Genomic DNA, 13,770 nt, shown 5'->3' with positions numbered 1-13,770 from the left:
CGTTATTATAACGAACAAATAATTTGTTTGTTGCAATTTACCGTCGAGCACCAGTGGTCTAGTGGTAGAATAGTACCCTGCCACGGTACAGACCCGGGTTCGATTCCCGGCTGGTGCACATTTTCTTTTTTGGCCTTCTTGTTGGAGCTGTTCCGAGTTCCTTCGCCGTCGCCGGCTTGACGATTTTTTGCGAACAGACGCCGTCGCCGACCATGGGCGCCACGTTCCGCACGCTGCTCCAGTCAGGTCGCTAATGCCTGCTGATGAAGACGGGATCCGTTCAGAAAGAGAACGAGCCGACGTCTGAGGCCGAGACGCCGAGTTCGCGTCGCCTCAGGATTCACAGGAGCGGCGAGGGTGGTGGCTTATACAGACTACAGAGACGATCGAAACAGCAAGATTCGACTGGCTTCGCGGGGAGGGCGAACGGGAGAAGATACGAGTTGCTCTGCTTGACTGCATCGTTTGCATGACGCGAGTTGCTTTTTCCCTCTCTCAAGCCTACCTCCGCAGTTTCCAACCAAACTTCCCAAGAACGTAGACCAGGTTCCCAATCATGCAAGTAAGGAACTCAGCCAGGGAACTTCGCATGAGCATTCCGCAATAAGCAGATAAATATTGTACCAAGCAGGGATGCTCCAAAGGGCTAGAGTTCAGAGGAATATATGACGCTATCTAATCAGATCCGTCAGAGTACACAATCCACATTCCAGAATTGCTTACATCTACCTCCTTGCCGAGAAAAAGAATCAAAGAACTAACCACCAAAGAAACACTTCTATGGAGTAAGCTTGGTCGGTCAGCATGCCATTTCCTGAACGATTGCTGGATCAGTAACCTAGACTAGTAGAGCTAGTAGACCCTAATTCTTTTTGTTGGTACGGAGAGCAACGACGTCATCTGGCATAATCCTGTACTGCCTTCGGTCTCTTGAATACTCTGCTCACCGCAAAACCAGGGCTCTAGCTTTAGATCCTGTGGCAGCATAGCAACCTTTACGGTCAGATCGAATATAATTTAAGTAACAAATTATCAACAGTAAATCGCATATTTAACCTAATGAATCGATGTAGCAAGCTAAGTCTAATTTGAACGCTTTACTGACCTAACCAAATCAGACACAAACGTGATTGGGTATTCGCTTTACTGAGCAGTCATTCCGTCCCATGAAAAGTGCAATCCTAACTTTTGAAAAAAAATCCCACAAAAGAGTGCAATCCTAAAGGATAGATCTAACTACCTGACTAATTAAGTGGTCATATTTGATTTGCATGCCAAAACTTACTGCATGTGGCCAAGAAATGAAGGTATTAAGAGTCTTTTCACGCCACCACTAATCTGTCCTAGAAAACCTAGAATTGCCCTCTTCATGGGACGGAGGGAGTATATGTTAAACCTAACCTGAACAACTGTAATAATCATATTGAAGGTTCAAATTATATTCTCTTTTCTCTAAAAAAGCATGTGAAGAGGAAAAATGTATAATAGCATAATACCAAGACAGTAAATGAGATACAATGAAGGGTCCCGATACTGATGTGTGCAGCCATACTAATTCTGTAATTTGCCTGCAGAGAAATATGTTTGCACACATAGGCAGAGTGGCAGACAATGTGTTTGTGCTAACTACACCTTCTTTTGGTACTGTCCTAAACTCCTAACGGACTGTTAAATGCATCATAATAGCAACCTTCAGATACTTACTTGAGGAGCGACTTTTGTCCCGACAAAACTCACTTCCACAGTGGCATTTGAATGCCTTGACAGGATGGTCGACATCATCAAAATCAATTCCATAGTCCTGCGGTTGGAATGTGCTCAGATTATTGCATAGGTAGATGACTGAAAGTAGGCCATGATGTAGGCAACAAGATTCTACCCCGCCCCCCCCCCCCCACCCCACCCCCCACCCCTCTGGAAAGATGGCACTTCCGTATCCCATGCTTAACTCACTAGTTAAATCTGTTACAATTCAATGGAGGTTCGATAAAGATAATGGCAGGAAACACCACCTACCCATGTCAGTTCTTCGAAAGCATCTACTTCCCTAGTTGTGAAGAATGCCACCTGAGTAAACAGGTTGCAAGAAAAATAAGGTTACAACGATTCAGATTTAAGTTACAATGTCTGTAATAATGTCCAATTGCACATACATGGTAGTAGTGGTGATCGGGCGTCTCAATCTCAACAGGAATATCAATGATGTTACCATCAAAGCACCTGCAGCATAAAATATTATGCCAATTCAGCATCTAGATAGCACTGGTTCAACAGATCATGATGGCAGCTCTGTTTCCAAACAACTTCTATATTAGCTAGCTTCCAGATTAGAGCAGGCCATCACTAGCATGTTTTGTTTTTAAGTGCTAGCATCAGGAAATAATACAAGCAACAACCAAATAAGCATTCATCTACTATATACTTTACATGCATGTGTATACAGAATGATCATACAAAGGTAACACAAGCACAAACAAAAATGAAAAAGACAAGCACAAACAGAGTCTTATCAGAACATAGAACCAACCAATTCATGAAACATAGAGAACTTCACAAGAATCGTATGTGTTTCAGATTAAACAGACACTTAATTATGAATCAAAAATAAATATTACCTATGGTTTATAAACCTCGCCACGTTCCCATAAAAGGTACCATCTAGACAGAGGGCTTCCTCATCCTTCAACACACCTTCAGTGCCCCAGTCAGCATTCAGTAGCACAGGATATGTATGTTTTGCTTTACCAGCCAGTTGGTTATTTCGCTCATATAGCTCAATGTTTGTCAATATTTCACCAACATACTCACAAACAAAAGCACCTCGAGGAAGTTTTTCAGCAGGGCGCAGCCCCCACCCCTTTTTTCCAGGGGTTAAGAACACCTGAAATGATGATAAAGAACACGAAAGATTATAAAGATGTGTATGTGATTTGTAGTTAGCTGCTTAGTGAATGAGTAAACATAGAAAGCATGTCATTTCAAGGCAAAAGGTGTTAGCAAAATTTGTTATTACATGTCACCTCAGTTTAATTTACATGGTTCCTCTGTATATTTGTTATTAAAGGCATTTGATGCTCAGGACTCAGGTAACAAAAAGATGCTACAAAATAGCTTCCTGCAAGGACCATGTATGTCCATCATATTTGTCAGTTACACTAATTAATGTTAATTTTATCCATCATATTTGTCAGTTGCACTAATTAATGTTAATTTTATCTTTGCTGGCAGAAAATAGAAATATCATGAGCTTGATTGGTACTAAATTACTTCACTTGCCTGCAGATTCCAACTTATGCCTCGCTGCACAACACGGTTTCCGCAGTATCTGGTGCAGCCACATTTTCTCCAGCATTCCTTGATAAATTTCTTAATAGGGTGCCCTTTACAAGGATCAGGTTTCTCTGAGTTTATATCCATCTTCATTCTTTCAATAGGACAACTCGTGCAGTAGAAGTGGGGATGCTTAAGTGGTTCTCGGCGCGCTGAGATACAAGCATCTAGAAATTCTTCCTTAAGCAGGCCATCTCTTGTATAAGCAAACTCTCCTCCAGTTTCTGTTGCACACGCACAAGGAAGTGGCTCTGCTAAACAATCCCCAAAACAATCAGAACAGCAGTTTTCATCTCCAATTCTAGCAAGTGAGAGGTTGATATGGGCATTCTCTAAGGTGGTATTGTGCGGTATATAGTGAAATGGAGGAGGAAGAACCCCCTCTTCAACTCCGTTGACTATTGGAATGCACACACGTTCTTCACCTTTTGTTATATCATTGACATCATGGTATTGTCTCTTGACACTAGTAGGTAACTGATTCCAAATAACATGCATATTACTAGAATTATTCTGGCGACCTCCAGAAAAAGCAGCACTACCACCAAGCCTCATGAGTCTACTAAGAGGCATGCAAGAGGAACTATTTTGATTTGACTGCAATGAAGGCTTAGGAAATATTTGAACAATGCTTCTCTCTCTAGCCTCATTGGATCCAGAACCCAAATCAAGAATACACTGGCAAGTATCATCCAAAAGTTTCATGAAAGAGAAATTGGGTTCTAGAATCTTGTATGTCGTGAGGCATCTAGCCTCCATTGCCTTGCATACTGACTCGATGTCAGGCATACGAAAATCAGAACCATTTGCCAAGGAAGAGTTGAACGAGAATAATAGTTGCCCTTGTGCAGAGCTGGACAATGGTACCTCAAAGTTGGTGGGAAAATCTCTGCTTCTTACAATTGCTTGGCTGCTACTGGCATTAGCCATCTGCCCTTCATGCGCAACCAGAACACCTTTTAGCTTCTTATCAGCAGCACGCTCAACACCAGAAATCAAGTGAGCATCTTCATGTCCTGCATAATATTGTAGCAACATAGGAAAAAGACATTAGTAACAGCTTAAAAGGTATCGAGATTGACTAGTCAGGAAAATCATATGGAAAGGAGAGCACAAAAAGGTGATGCAAATTCTCAAGACAAAACAGAATGTGAAACACATATCAACATCATTATAATAGTTAGACCAGTGTTCAAACAAAATTTTCAAATTTGCAACACGTGATACTGTAGTTTATACCACTATATAAGCATGGAGGTATGCCTGGGCTTTTTGTCAAATTGTCTAGCTTTAAACCAAGGTCAGTAATATATGAAAATAACAGCACTGAAGTTAGCAAAAATAATACCCTAAGATCCCTAAACTTTATTCCATGTATTCTTAAGCCATTAATGGTTTTTCAGCCTACAAACAAAAAGGAAAAGATGCTAATTTCTATCACCATAAACAGATAGTGCTATAAAAGTAATTCAAAGATGCATCTGTCAATACCATTTCATGTGATCAATGTAGATGCTAGATGGTACCCCAAGCACACAGAAAAAAAGGTGACGATCAGTTCCTCTTTCTATCGCCTATTTACCTCTCCACCCACTCAGTCAATCCTAATTCCAATTCCTAAAAGTTTTGAATAGGGGTTCATTGGGGAAATACTGTTTAGACAAAACAGAAAACAACATCTGTTTGGGAACAAAAAACATGTTCCTAAAGCGATATCTAAGAAAGATGGAGGGAGTAGTGAGGTTCAAAAAACTCTGTATTTGAGAAAGCGAAACATCAAAGTCCATACATCCAGATAGACCATGGTGATCCAATGCCATCTGTGGGAGTCCACAAATGAAAGCACTAAAATCTGAAAGTTGGATGCTCTAGTGTACTGTTTGTTAATAAAGCAGATGTGGAATAATTCTTTAAAGATAGACTTACCATTATGACGGCTAGGCTCTAAAACTTTAGGACACATAACTGGGAGTGGGGTCTCAAAGGTGTGATATTCTTGACTTTTAAGTACAAAAGCAGAGCTGCTTTCACCAATTGTTGTAGTCTCTGCAATACTCATTTCCACTTTTGGTTCCTTCATAACAATTTGTGAAGACTGCTTCTGTAATTGGGTTCCAATGATTTTCCCCTCGATGGCTTCTGCTTTTAGCTGACGTGGAATTTCAGCCGACTCTCTCTTGCTACTGCCATCAATACTGGGTTTAGGCTTCTGACCGTGCTCTTTAATCTTAAGCTTCTTGTTGCGATGGTCCAAATCCAGATTCTTCTTCTCAGATCGCTTTTTCTGCCCTTCCTTCTATAACGATGAATTTGGCATAAACATGGTAAAGTAATGAGCCAATTAGAGGAATAATGGATCATATGTGCAATAATTGCATTTCGATAGAAGTGAAAATACTATTTTGTCAAAAAAAAAACACTATATACCTAACTAGTGAAACAGAACAAAGCCACTCAAGAAAACAAAGAATAAAAATACCGAACATACTTTGGCATCTGGATCATCAGCACCACTTATAACATCAGCTATAACATCAGCTAGAGCATTGTAGTTATCAGCTTCTATATGCTCCCAGTTGCCATCATACGTTTTCAGTAGCTTTTTCAGCACTCGCACAACAGTTTCCTTTTGGAAACCAATACGGGTCATGGATCTGACCGCATCATTAAATCTTTCCGCCAAAGCGTTTGGAGCTGCCATCCTACTAGCAATGAAATAAGCATCACACATGATATAAAACATATTGGAAAGGGTATGGTTCGCGACATGAAAATTGTTTGCAATGCAAGATAGGCTGCAGTGGTTAACAAAAAGCAGGCAAGATATAAGCTATAATCAACTTATATTATCTTGGACCAAGCATGCTTCATTTGGTAAATGAACCATAGTTTGAGCATTAGATATTTATAGAGGGGTTAGAACAAGATTTTAAGATGGAAGAGACAACTCAGTCTTGCTGAATTTGATGCTTGCAATACTCATTTGTTACCTATGGAAGCTAATTGGTATGTCCCATATAAATCATTATCCAAGGGAACTAACCAAATGTTCAAGAATGGAACAAAATAATTGACTGACAAGATGAAGCCTTCCAAAACCTGGCTGCGGGGAAGTTTTAGATATGTACAGATCGTAGTACCACATGCACAATATTGTAAGGTAATATTCTGGTGTAAATGTTGCCTCCAAATGCCATGTGCAGTAAAATTTAAATTACTCTTTTAGTATGTTTATACTATCTATGGTGACTTCTCAATTTTAATCACACTGCAGTTCTTGTTCCTACTAAACATTAATGTTATGCCAAAAAACGCTTTCCAAAATTATGTATACCATCTTGTATCAGATTAAACTTCATCCCTCAGCTATCAGCCTATTTATGCATCATGGTTACGAGGTATAACAAAGAATCCTATCATATACGATGGAGCAACACAAGTATGTAGAATCCTTTTCTTTTAATTCACAAAAACATGACAAATTTGTTGTCATGGGGTTCATGGCTACAACAATAAACAGACCAGGACACCCACTAGTCATTGCATGCACAAGCCCAACAAACTCAAAATGATCCCAACAAAGCATATGCACCACAGAAAGATGTAAAAACATGGTTGTGCTCTATTGCAGCACAACCCACACACAATAAGCCGTACAACAATCTCTAGATAAAATTCTGCAAATTATAAATATCCCGATGTATAATTTTAAGCTTTGCATAAGAAATCGCTAGTAAACTAGAGAGCAATTGACTACAGGACTTTTTGAACTGTATGGCTATTGAATGCAGGTTTGATAAAGATTTGGTGTTATTTCCACTTTCCACTAAATATACATATCCTAGATGTCTTTCTTCCTATCCAACAAGAGGAATGATGCCATATCTCATTGGATCAATCCGATTGCTTCAAATCAATTTGAACTCAAATGAAAGAAACGGCATGGCACATATTACGCTCAATTGCACATTAACCTTAGATGTCACCACAACGAATAAACCCAAATGGCCGCATAAAGAAGCTTTCTGAAAACAGTATATATCCATAATATTTTCATAATGGAAGGAGATCTATGTACTTATATAGTACATAAGAAGAGGACGGTGTAAACATGATTGTGTTATAAAATTTTAAGAAATCATGAAAATCCTTCCAAAAGCATATCAAGAGGTTTTTAAAATGACTTTTAAAAAACTAAGCCTTTGGTTGGAAGCCTCCTGATCGTTAGCTAGCGCTGCGACTTTTATGTCTTAAATTCTGCTAGTAGACGCCCCTTTTAACAGATGTAATCTCTGTCTATTTCCACTACCGTGTGTGAGTGCCCGGTTAACAGCCCGCGTTGTACAAACATCGTATTTACCTCCCTCTTAATTGAATGATGCGCAGCTCTCCTGCGTATTCTAGAAAAAAAACATATAGAATAAGTGATCTTACATAAGCTTGCAAAATTTTAGAATCAAACTCAACCCCTGAGATAATAGGTAATTGACAAATAGCTATGTGTATCTATTTCATCACAACTCACATAGCTATCTGACAATTTTCCATATCTCAAAAATGAGATTAAGTTTGATCTTGAAATTTTGCAAGCTTGTGTAAAGCCACCTATTGTACATGTCTGATTTTCTCGAGAAATTTTCAAACCTTGGACATGCCCCTGGAGAGTTTTCAAGGTTCCACTCTCAAAGATACTCACCACGAACCAAATCCACGAACAAACTCAGCAAAAACGTAACTCATCACAACAAAGCAACAGGTCACTCGTAAAACCAGAGGAAACAGCCCAGAAAAGCCGCGAATAGAACTCAGCATTACTAGCCACAAGGCAACGCACACGGCACACGTACTTCCCTCGCGAAAGCACCTCAGGGGAGAAGCTCGAGGCGAGGGATCCGGATCACCGCGCCGCCTCTCCCCCGCTTTCCCCGACGGGCGAAACGGATCGGAAAACCCGGGCTAGCCGTAGCCGAAGCAACAGAACGCGTCCGAATTCCCCGGAAAAACCCCACCGAGAAAACCCGGCCCGTTCCGCACCGCAAACAGCACGCGACAAAAATGCAGACGCACACAAAGCACGCACGAGCCCCGCACCTTCCTAAGCGAGCCGCCGGAGGCGACGAAGGCGAGGCGGCAGTGACGGTCGGCGCTCCTCCCGCGCGCGGTCCAGCGGCGCCGATCACGCCGCCGGCGCCGCGCGCCTCCTTCGCGAGCCCCCCCGGAAACGGACGGCCCCCCACTCCCTCCCCGCGACGAGGGACGCCCCGCGGCGCGATCGCGGCCGCCGTAGGGTTTGGGGGGCTCTGCGATTCCGGGACGGAGAGACGTTGGAGGCGGGTGGGGAGGCTTTGGCAGGAGCCGCGGCGTGGGAGAGCAGGTTCGCGTGTGAAATGGGGAGAAAAAGGGTAGGCGCTGTGGCCGGTGCCCGGTGGCCAGATGGCAAACAGACGGGAGGTGGCATCACGGAAGGCCAGGCGACGCGAAACAGAGGAACAGGGGCCGAAAGAGGCAACGCCGTTCTGCTGGAGCGCTGATCCCGCGGGGACCGCGATATCAGCCGCTGTGGATGGTTGTCTCTGTCTTCCGCATTCCCGGGGATAGAGATTTTGCGGCTAGGTCCCTGAAGTTGGACCGTTGTTTTGACTTTTTGCTAAAGCTAATCTATTTCATGGGAGGTTTCATGTCATTAAATCCTATGCCATATTAGCAGTTTTGTTGACTTGGCAATCTAATTATAAGGAGATAGGGAAGGGGAGTTTCATCCTATGAAACCCAGCGGTTACCAAGTCCATAAAATCCAATGAAACTTGCACTGAGTATGTTATAATTTTGCCCATGTTTAGTTGCCCAACTTTGGAGTGCCTAAATTACTGTAGCAACACTATAGCGTTTCGTTTATATTTGTGAATTATTGTCTAAATATTGACTAATTAGGCTCAAAAGATTCGTCTCGCAAAGTACAACAAAACTGTGCAATTAGTTTTTGATTTCGTCTACATTCAGTACTCCATGCATGTACCGCAAGTTTGATGTGATGGGGAATCTTCTTTTTGCATAGTGCTAAAGTTGGGATTTGGGGGTGAACTAAACAAGGCCTTTATCGCAAGACACATTTGATCATAACTCCGTACGAACATTAAATGCTCCAAGCTATTTATGAAATTGTGCATTGAGAGTGACAGTTTCATTTCATTAAAAAGATGATATGGCAACATTGGTAGCAGTACGATGAAATCTTGCATCGAAACTAGCCTAGGTAGGAGTATGCGTATCCATCGGTTAGCAGTTAAGTTAGCATGGATTTTGATACATTTTTTGCTGTTTTTCTGAAAAAATCCGCGCATCTTACTTTTATAAGAACTTTTAAGAGTTGAATCGGCAAATTTTGAGATTGATGAATTCAATTAGCTGACATGTCTCCTCCCACTAAAAATCAGTGCCATTACCTTATATTATAATGCATTTAGAAAAATATAATGAGATTTATGTCATATACTAGTTGAGAATGTAGTAGTACGATAAAGAGTATACTTACTCGGTCACAAATCTTCAAAGCTGCCAATTTGTTCCATGTGTCATGTCAATGACGGTATACCAGATGTCGTACCACGAAACAAAACCTGATACGACGGTGCACCAAATCTCGCAGAAAACAAAACCAACTCGGTGTAGTATAGTCTGGCTTTCAAGGATTAGTTATCATGCTCAAGCTGTCGTATATCATATAAAATACAGCAGTATTCTCTATATTATGTAATTATTACCATGCATATCAACAATGCATCTTTTATGGCACCATATTTAATGTGTAGGATTCCCACCTCCAGTTGTGTATTGTATCATACACTTAAATGAATGCCATAGAGAAACTTTTTTGTGGTGCCAAAAGGTTAGTAAAGAGGTATACAGCTTGGGCATGGAATCCTACTCATTGAAATCTAAGGCATACAATAATTAGTTATCCTATGGGACCCAGTAGATCTGAGCAAAACTACTCATTAAGGCATACAACAATTAGTTATCATATGGGACTCAGTAGATGTGAGCAAAACTCAAGCCGGGCCTAGGAAAAGCCGAGTTTGTTTCGAGCTGAAAATCATGCCCACACCCGCTCATGAGAGACATCAAGTCGGAATTTTTAGGCACTTATCAGGCTAGGTTTGGGCCAAACCATTCACTATTTTTACATGTAAAAATAATTGAAATAAATAATCAGGTCGGTTCAAGTCTGCCCATTTTTATTTTATGTCGACAAAATCAATACACGAGATTGTGGTTGTATGCGATTCTATTTTTCTTAAAATGTGTTAGCCCTTCAAGAACAGTAAATTTGTTAGCTAATATGGATCATGAAAAGCACTGACATCTCTATTCCAACTCGGCTTACATTTTTGAAAGCTAACAAGCATAAAAAGTTCTTATCGACTGGTCTAAAATATTTTATCGCAAACTACCCGGAGGCTCAGACGCCAAACGCAGCACAATCATGTTGTTGTAGAAATCGCCAATCCTTGACGTACTAAACTGCAAAAGTGAGGTCTGTAGGCAGTGCCGCAGGCCCGCAGTCAGTGGGACGTACCGCCAGAAGGAATCGAATAACGACGAGGTCACGAAGGCATCTTTTGGCCTTTTTTGATTTGATCACGTTCAGACGTGCAGTAAATGATGCGCCTGCCAGTCAGTACTGGAGCCGGAGTTCGCGTGGAACCCCGAGCCATAAAGTGGAATTGGAAGGGAGCCCGTCTGGTACAGTGCACGACGCCTCGTCTTGAACTCGCGATGATGCTTCTTGCTTCATGCGTGGCAGGCTGGATCCCTTGCGGTGGCTTCCGGGTGCGTTTGGCAGCCTGCTCTGCGTGGCCAGGCTCATGGGTGAGGCTCTAGCCAGTCCAGCCAGGTCGTAGGATGCAAAGATGATGGTTGGTAAATTTACACCTTATAGACCAGGTCGAGTTGGGATTTTATTTGGTATTAAACGTGTTCATTGTGTATTTGACCTATGGTAGAGTAACCACCCACCTCTCCTTCCTCTCTATGCCAGCACTTATCTACCGCTGATCTGGCCGTCGCGACCGCCGTCCCAGCCTACCGCATGCCGCTCGCTGTGGTCCCAGCCTGCGTTGTGCCATCGCGTCCGCCGCCCGCTCGCCGTTTGCCTGGCCATCACAGCTGTCGCCCTCCGCGTGTCGCCACATGCTCCACCGCTCGTAGCCCCGCCGCGCCGCTTGCTGCTCCAGCTGTCGCGGCCGTCATCCTAGACTACTGCGCCGCTTGCTTCCCCGCCGACCAATTTGTCTACTGAATCGAATTTCTTCCTTACCCAAGTTGAGTTACCTTGAATTGAATTTTCCATCATTCAATTTGAGCTTATCATTGTCCGATTTGTTCCCCCGCTGAGGAGTTCTGGCTCCACGGCCACGACTGGATTGAGCCGCGGAGCAGTGCTAGTGGCGGTCACGCTTGTGAGGTTGGAGGTTAGGGACCCTGACGAGGGCTTCTTCGAGATGACGGCGAGCCTCGGGTTGACTGGCTGCCAACCGTGGCGACGAGGCTGAGCTGCAGATGCTGGCAAGCTCATCGCGTCACCCTCACCCGAAGTCCGTCGTTTCATCGACCGCGGTATCACCTCCGCCGTCCGGTCCCCGCTCTCTGCCGCAGGCTCCGCTCGGAATCCTACACGCGCCATCGCGGCTTGCATCCACCACTCGCCCAGCTGATGCTTGCATCCGCCGCGTGTGCCGTCGTGGCACTCGCCACCGGCCGCCCGTTGACCTACCGCTACATTGCCCCCTTGGGTGGTTGAGAAAAGGAAGCATCGGAGGTCACGGTAACCCCCTCAGTTGCATTGCCTCAACCTGCACTGCATGGAACGATCGATTTCCGCGTTTCATGCGATGCAACTTACTCCACCCGTTTTGCATCTCGCAGGCCTGGTCCAAAGCTCCAACCAGACTACCGAACATGGCTACTTGCAACCCATTGGCCTGGCTAGAGGTCCATACAAGCTACCACTTTGTTCATGCGTGAGTACGGAGTAGGCTCGATTTGACGGGTACCAAAGTGATCGCGAGTTGGATTGGGTAGATCAGGGTTTAGGGGGTGTTTGGTTCCCTTTGCTTATTTTTAGCACCTCTCACATCAAATATTTAGACACTAATTAGAAGTATTAAATGTAGACTATTTACAAAACCCATTACATAGATGGAGGCTAAACGGCGAGACGAATCTATTAAACCTAATTAGGACCTGTTTGGTAGAGCTCCAGCATTGAAAAAACAGCTCCAAATTCATAGATCCAGCTAGCTCCACCATAGAGCTGCTCCACCGTGGATCTAATATCTCAAAAAGTGTTTGGTGCAGCTCCATTCTTATCTTTATCTCACTAGCAATTTGGGCCCATGCATCAAAATAAAAAAACATCTCCTTCCTAGCGCTGTTGCACGCATGGTTGAGGTGCTGGCGGGCACGGCCTCGCCGGCGGCCAGGCGGCCTCGCGCGCGCTGGCGGGCGCGGCCTCGCCGACGGCCGGGTGCGGGGCGGGGCTCCTGTCGGTGTTTTAGACCGGCAACCCGCCTAGGGGTACCCTAGGTGGTCTTTTATATGGTAAGGGTCGTCGAGAATCAAGGAATCAATGGTGACGCAAGGAACACGATTTAGACAGGTTCGGGCCGCTAGATCGCGTAATACCCTACGTCCTGTGTGTTAGTTTGTATTGATCTTGGGGATTGATCCTCTAGAGTTGTTGTTGTGTGTCCTGGGCTTGGGTGTTGAGGTATGACCTGCCGAGCTAGATACCCCTGCCCTCCTTTATATACTCCAGGGGGCAGAGTACTAGTCGGATTACAAGGAGGAGTCCTAGTAGGAGTACACGGGACTAGTCCTAGTCGGATTACAGGGGAATCCTAGTAGGAGTCTGACTTCTTCCTTCCTTGCGGGTACTGGGGATGTATCCCCGACAGCTCCGGCGGGCGGGACGGCGCTCCGGCAGGCGGGGCAGGGCGTGTTGGCAGGCGTGGCGGGGCTGCGGCGAGCGGGGCGCGGCCATGACGGCGTGAGCAAAGAAGGAAATTATGAGGAAATAGAACGAACAGGTCATTTTCCACTAATGAGTGACAGTGGTGGGTAATTTTCTCCAACTCCACTAAATTTGATTTCGTGGAGCACCCCCTGAGATGCTCCACCAAATCTATGGATCTGGGGGTAGATCCACCGTTTTCGTGGAGCAGATTTGTAGTGGAGTTGCTGAATCTAAAACCGTTTGGCTGAAAAAAAAATCTAGAGCAAAGTTGTTTTTAAGCATACGGAGCTGTCCTTAGTTCATGAAAAATCCCCGTGCGGTGTTGGAATCTGCCCGGGGCAATCTGTCATATGCTTCCAAACAAAGCCTGGCACGCGGCCCAGCCCACAAAAATAAAACCCCTCCAAACCCCACGCGAACCAACT

The 13,770-nt window shown here is 44.0% G+C and overlaps 1 protein-coding gene and 1 non-coding gene across 3 annotated transcripts; one reads left to right on the top strand and one right to left on the bottom strand.

Annotated features, from left to right (window-relative positions):
* The first annotated feature begins 47 nt into the window (after window positions 1-47).
* Window positions 48-118, top strand: TRNAG-GCC (transfer RNA glycine (anticodon GCC)). Its single transcript has one exon. It is a non-coding gene; the product is annotated as a tRNA-Gly (tRNA).
* Window positions 119-592: 474 nt separating this feature from the next.
* Window positions 593-8,961, bottom strand: LOC117843712 (probable inactive histone-lysine N-methyltransferase SUVR2). 2 transcript variants are annotated; one of them, XM_034724392.2, is made up of 9 exons: window positions 8,422-8,961; window positions 5,819-6,032; window positions 5,257-5,626; window positions 3,277-4,346; window positions 2,616-2,881; window positions 2,154-2,220; window positions 2,017-2,067; window positions 1,705-1,801; window positions 593-975 (listed from the first exon to the last, which is right to left on the bottom strand). In XM_034724392.2, the coding sequence occupies exons 2-9, from the start codon at window positions 6,029-6,031 to the stop codon at window positions 944-946; spliced, it is 2,166 nt and encodes a 721-aa protein (XP_034580283.1). In that variant the 5' UTR covers window position 6,032; window positions 8,422-8,961; the 3' UTR covers window positions 593-943. The 2 variants fall into 2 exon arrangements, with proteins under 2 accessions (XP_034580283.1, XP_072150209.1); XM_072294108.1 differs by having other exon boundaries at window positions 5,819-8,961.
* Between the last annotated feature and the right edge of the window lie 4,809 nt (window positions 8,962-13,770).

This window comes from Setaria viridis, chromosome 1, assembly GCF_005286985.2.
Source record: "Setaria viridis chromosome 1, Setaria_viridis_v4.0, whole genome shotgun sequence".
In the NCBI taxonomy this organism is placed as follows: Eukaryota; Viridiplantae; Streptophyta; class Magnoliopsida; order Poales; family Poaceae; genus Setaria; species Setaria viridis.
This window is presented reverse-complemented; position numbering and strand designations above follow the sequence as displayed.

What these genes read in the sequence shown, in the direction of transcription:
- LOC117843712 (XM_072294108.1), bottom strand. Translation starts at nt 6,073, where the DNA reads ATGTTTTATATCATGTGTGATGCTTATTTCATTGCTAGTAGGATGGCA. An exon ending in AGAGCCTAGCCGTCATAATG is followed by an intron (nt 4,347 to 5,256) that starts GTAAGTCTATCT and finishes AATATTATGCAG; the next exon opens with GACATGAAGATGCTCACTTG. An exon ending in CCGATCACCACTACTACCAT is followed by an intron (nt 2,068 to 2,153) that starts GTATGTGCAATT and finishes CTGTTTACTCAG; the next exon opens with GTGGCATTCTTCACAACTAG.